This window comes from Ursus americanus, chromosome 24 (assembly GCF_024610735.1).
Source record: "Ursus americanus isolate L20-20 chromosome 24, mUrsAme1.1.p, whole genome shotgun sequence".
NCBI classification, from domain to species: domain Eukaryota; kingdom Metazoa; phylum Chordata; class Mammalia; order Carnivora; family Ursidae; genus Ursus; species Ursus americanus.
In genome coordinates this window covers 38,321,919-38,327,419 of record NC_142150.1, presented here as the reverse complement: position 1 = coordinate 38,327,419, position 5,501 = coordinate 38,321,919, and the positions used below count along the sequence as shown (strand labels likewise).

Sequence of the window (5,501 nt, the reverse complement as noted above, 5' to 3'; positions counted from 1 at the left end):
CCGTCATAGAAAACCGCAGCAGGAATGTTTGTATGGTTATTACCCTGAAACATCATTTTCACTCCTGGCCATGTGAATGGGAAATTTACAAAGTGATGCAGGATGATTCCTGAGCAAATATTTCCTCCTGTGGTCCCTGCTCCCCAGGCTGCCTTGGGTAACTGGACATTAGGTCTCTGAAATTTACAATTGACAACACCCAATGGCCACTTCATCACACAAACCATCCCAACTTAAGGCCGGAGACTGTGCGATAATAAGAAGACAAATATAAAAGTGCAGAGAAATTGATTTATTGAAGCAAGATGTTGAAACCTTTACATTTTCCAGAAGAGGTGATTATTGAAAGACAGACATATTAGTCTATAAGATTCATATGCCACATTTCACCAGGATTTTCTCCTGAAACAGAGAGAGGAGAGAGAAGTTCAGTCATGATGCCCCTGGGGGTGACACCTTAACACAGACTCTACTCACAAGATCTCTGTGAAGCTTCAAGCAACAAAAGGCAAGTAGAATGGGCACAAGACAGGAAACCAGGGAGGATGGTAAACTAAATACACCTGACACAATCACAACAAATGATGCAAGTCAGGAAAAATGCATTTCCATAGTCTGGCAAATAAAGCCTGAGGTGACCCAAGAGTAAGACTCGGGTTTCTAGTGGAAGGAGGAGCAGCCCAGGATTTTTTTTCTCTGCTTTCCCAGGGTGAAGGACTGTAATTTTTCACTGCAGTGGGGATATGGGGGTGAGAGACTAGAACAAGGATGGGAGGGGACTTTGGTAATACTGCTTTCAGGAGAGTCCCAGGTTCAGGGTGTGGAAAATCAACCAGATGGCACATGTCTTCTCAGCACTGAACACCCAGCCCCCGTGGGCCTTTGTGACTGAACCTCATAACCTAAATCCTGTGTGGATGGGCTGAGAGACACCTTTAAGTATCTCATTTCTAGACAAATACGTAATTGAAGTGTTTTGGCCTCACACGTGACTATAGGAGATGGAGGAAGGAGGGTTTCTGGACATGGGCATGGTAAGGGAGAGAGCTGTAGGCAGGGAGTGGTGACGTGGGCTGAGGTATGGGGGTAGGCCTTGGCTGTGCGGAAGCTGGCAGTGTGCCCAGGTTCCCTCCTTTCCAGCTGTCTCCCAACTCAACACTCCCAACACCCCCATGGGATTCCCCTGTGACTTGTCCACTCGGAGGGTGGATCTTGCCCTCAGGAAAGCTCCCAAGTAAGGAGGCAGCCAGGCGTTGGCCCTTCAACATCACTGCCTAGAGCTGCAGGTGTCCTCCTCCTCGGGACACTGTGGGGAAACTGGCATCCAGGGAAGTGACCTGAGAAGGAAGAATGTTCCCAGATGCTCTGTGCAGCCTTAGTGTAGCTTCCCAGGTGTAATGTCATCCACTTGTGGCCATTGGTCACCCTATCAGTGGTAAGCAGGGATGCAGGTACCTCTACCAACTGTGCCCCTGACAGAGCTGCACCCTTACGGCCTTCCTGACTGCTCAGCTGAGCAGAAAGCTCTGTGCACAAAGAAGAAAGGAATTACCAATGCTTTTGCAATTAGCCATCTGTGTGCAAAAGAAATCTGATCCGAGCAGGCCTTCACTGTCATCTTGGCCTGAATGAGTTCTGGAGGTGGGTCATATTTCTCAAGTGTTATTTTGTAGATAGGTTCAGGTAGAAGGAGGTACTGTGACAAATCAGTTATTACGTCTGGACAGACCACTGCATTGGCTGGTGAAGAAAAAGAAATACAATCAGTATAAGGAAAATCACATTTTCTCCATGGCTTCCTGATGTTAGAACTAGACAGGAACCCAAAAGATTATATGATCTTATCCCATCATAGTGCCAATGACAATGGGTGAATAGGGAAGCTGTGACTTTGTATTGAAATGCAAACAGAGGAGCCAGGACTAGAATATCAGCTTATTGATCCCTAGTTCACCTTTTATCCTTTTTATTTTTTATTTTTATTTTTTTTAAAGATTTTATTTATTTACTTGACAGAGATAGCCAGCGAGAGAGGGAACACAAGCAGGGGGAGTGGGAGAGGAAGAAGCAGGCTCATAGCGGAGGAGCCTGATGTGGGGCTTGATCCCAGAACGCCGGGATCACGCCCCGAGCCGAAGGCAGGCGCTTAACCGCTGTGCCACCCAGGCGCCCCACCTTTTATCCCTTTTAAATCACATTCCCTCCTTGACAAGACTCTGGAATTTACTTTCTTTATATCTCAAACAATTAAGTTTTGCCTGAGTAGAATGATACCTTGTTTTTGTCTTGGATTTTGGGTTAGAGGCGATTTAATAATCAATTTTTAAGCGAACGGTAGAGTCAGATCTTTCCAGAGAGCAGAGAAGGGGTGGGTCGATCTGGAGAGGAGCAGGTCACACTCTTCCTATGGTGGAAAATGCTAGTTTGAGACTAAAGAATTGGATCATGTCATTGGATGCAGATATGGTTAAAAAGCTAAACTCACGCAGACAAACACAACCCCCCAGGTCATCAGTTTGAACACATTTGAAGCTTATACACAGTTATGACTGGCTCTGTTATTCCCTCATGGAGGTACAGAATTCCTCAGAGAGGGTGAGAGACAGGGAATGCGGCTCTTTCCTGACTCCACTGGAATTGTGTGGAGACCTGAAGTAACCACTTTTCCCAGTGTGGATTCTCTATCACCCCATGTCTTTGTAACCATGCTGTAGCCAGGGAGGTACCCTATCAGGATCTGTTCTGACCCCTGATCAGATGTCAACAAATACAAAGAGGTTTAAATCAGAGGCAACAGAGGGAAACAGGAGGATGTATAGATTGTCAGATGAAATAGAAGACTGAAGATGACCTGGGTCAGTATCAAGAGTAAGAAGACACGCAAACATATTGTGGAAAGGATGCCCAGAATTAATCTAGATAAACAGAAATCCTACTCCTCTGAGTGTACACGTACTACTACAAATTACTAGTAGCACTCCTAGAAAATCAGGAGAACTGGTAGATACAGTGAGATCTACTCACTAATAGATTTAGTGAGGGAGTGCTGCTTATTCCCAGAGCCCCCTTGAAGATTTATTATCAGAGACTAAGAGAACACCGGCTTTTCTGGAAGTGAGAACTCTCCTCAAACCCTTCCAGCTGAAATATTTATAAGTCTGAATCCATGAGTGAAAAAGCCGTGGACTCAATTGGTACCTGAAAAATTCTGGGGAGGAGATGTCTGAGAACTACCAGTTATCAGCTTGGTAGGTAAAGCTAGACCCTTGACACAGTTCATCTCACTCTATTGCTCTAGCTACACTTGTGGTATCTGTCAAACCCAAGAATGAGAAGCGGATTGGAGAGATTAAGCATTTTTTGAAAATCAAAGCACTGGTGAGTGGCAGAGCCATGACTCACACTAAATCTTATGTCCTCTTGTTTCTGAAACACAGATCACAGATAAGGAGAGGGGCTTCAGTGGAAACTCTTGAAATTTGCCTGCAAGAATTTGTTGTAAAACTTCCAGGGTGTTGGGAACTGACAAAAGGAGCCTTGAGCTTGGGAGATGAGGTGGGGCGGGGGGAAGGGCTAGTTCACAAGTAGAGGAAAAAGAGGAAAGCCGTTTAAGTTCACCTAGTTCAGAGAAGGGTACTCACCAGGGCTGGTGCCTGTCTGATTAGAAATGATACTCACCCTTATAGCAGCAAAGAGCCAGAGTGACCAGCAGGACACTCAGGGACAGCCTCATGGTGTATCTTCCTTTGAGTTTTCAGCTTTAGTGAAAGGTGAGCAATTAGGAGCTTATTTCAGGAGACTGGGAAACTCAGGGCTACTTATACCTAGAGAGCCTCCCTGGTGCTGCCCAAATAAACATGTGGTCAGGCCATGAGCCTGGCTTCCAGCAGTAGCTTCCTCATTGAGTGCACATGCCATCCATTGGTGTCACAGACCCCAATGAATTGGTCAGCGTTCCTGTTCGTAGGCAATACTGGCTGAATGCACCTCTCCTTTGTAACAAAAACAAAGGTTGCTCTTTTACAAATGTGTAGTGAGTTAATTGATGCAAGCCCCGCTGGACATTGGCTCCTGAACTGTAGAGGCAGTCTCTTGTTTGGCTCATCTTTACTTAGCATATTGCCTGGCACACAGGAGAGGCCAGTGTTCATGGGCAGATGAATAGATAAAGAAAATGCGGTACATACATATAATGTAGGATTATTCACATTCAGCTGTAGAAAGCAAAGAAAGCCTGTCATGTGCTACAACATGGGTGAACTTTGAGGACAGTAGACTAAGGGAAATAAGCCAATAAAAAGAAAAAATACTTTATGATTCCACTAATATGAGGTTCCCAGAGTAGTCAATTTCATAGATGTAGAGAGTAACTGGTCGTTGCTAGGGGCTGGGGGAAGTAAAGTGTCACGTTCAATGAAAATCATGTCATCACAGTAACAGTGGGCTGATGATACCTGGAAACATACCATTGTAATCCTCTGTACAGGTCCTTTGGGTTGCAAAACCTCTTGTAATAAATAATAATAGCAGCAAGAAAATGAGCAGCAGTAATTTTGCTTGCTAGCTGTGGCCAGAGAATGTGGAAACATAATTTATCATCTTCAATCATTGCTCCAAATGTACAATTCATTAGATTTCCTGTATAATGTTTGAGTCAACTAACTCGCAGAAAGTAAGTAACTTGCTCAATCTTGTTCAGTTTGGAAGCCAGTTGGTCTAGATCAGGCATGATGGTATATGAATTAAAAAGTAACAAAGTGGTGCTCTCAGTCAGGGAAGGCTGTAGGTGGTGACATGTCAGACGGAACAGAAGTAGATGACAGTGAAGTTCTCTGCTTGCATCTCAGTTTCTGATTCAAGTGAATTCTTCTGGGTGGTGATCCTCAAGCTAGTTTCTTCATCTCTCTCTCCAGTTCTCTTCTTCTTTTACTTTTTACAAAAGATAATTTATTGACAACACCAAATGCTGATAGGGAAGTGGAGCAACAGGAGCTCTCCTTCACTGCCTGTGGGCATGTGGATTGGTACAGCTACTTTGTAAAAGAGTTTAGCAGTTTCCTACCAAAGTAAACATAGTCTTACTGTACAATCCAGCAATTGAGTTTCTTGGTATTCATACAAAGGAGCTGAAGACATGTCTACATGAAGCCTGCACATGATGTTTATGGCACTTTCTTTCATAGTTGCCAAAATTTGGAAGCAATCGAGATGTTCTTTAGTATGTCAATGGACAAAGAAAGTGTGGTACCTTCAGAAGATGGGATATAGTTGTAAAAATCTAAGGAATTGATCGCTTAAAGATGAGCTGTAAAGCATGAAAAAGCATGGAAGAACCTTACGTAAATATTACCAAATAAGAGAAGCCAACCTGAAGAGCTGCATAGTGTATGATTACAACTATGACATCCTGGGAAGGCAAAATTATGGAGACAATAAAAGGTCAGTGGTTTCTGTTGGTTGGGGAGGAAATAAGGATGTATGTGCAGAGTGCAGAGGATTGC

General features: G+C 44.1%; 1 protein-coding gene across 1 annotated transcript; it reads right to left on the bottom strand.

Moving 5' to 3' along the window:
* Nucleotides 1-372: 372 nt before the first annotated feature.
* On the bottom strand, nt 373-3,733 carry LOC148107882 (secretoglobin family 1D member 2-like). Its single transcript, XM_087855212.1, has 3 exons — nt 3,679-3,733; nt 1,553-1,740; nt 373-402 (listed from the first exon to the last, which is right to left on the bottom strand). Exons 1-3 carry the CDS (start codon nt 3,731-3,733, stop codon nt 373-375), a joined length of 273 nt encoding a protein of 90 aa, XP_087711338.1.
* Nucleotides 3,734-5,501: the final 1,768 nt, after the last annotated feature.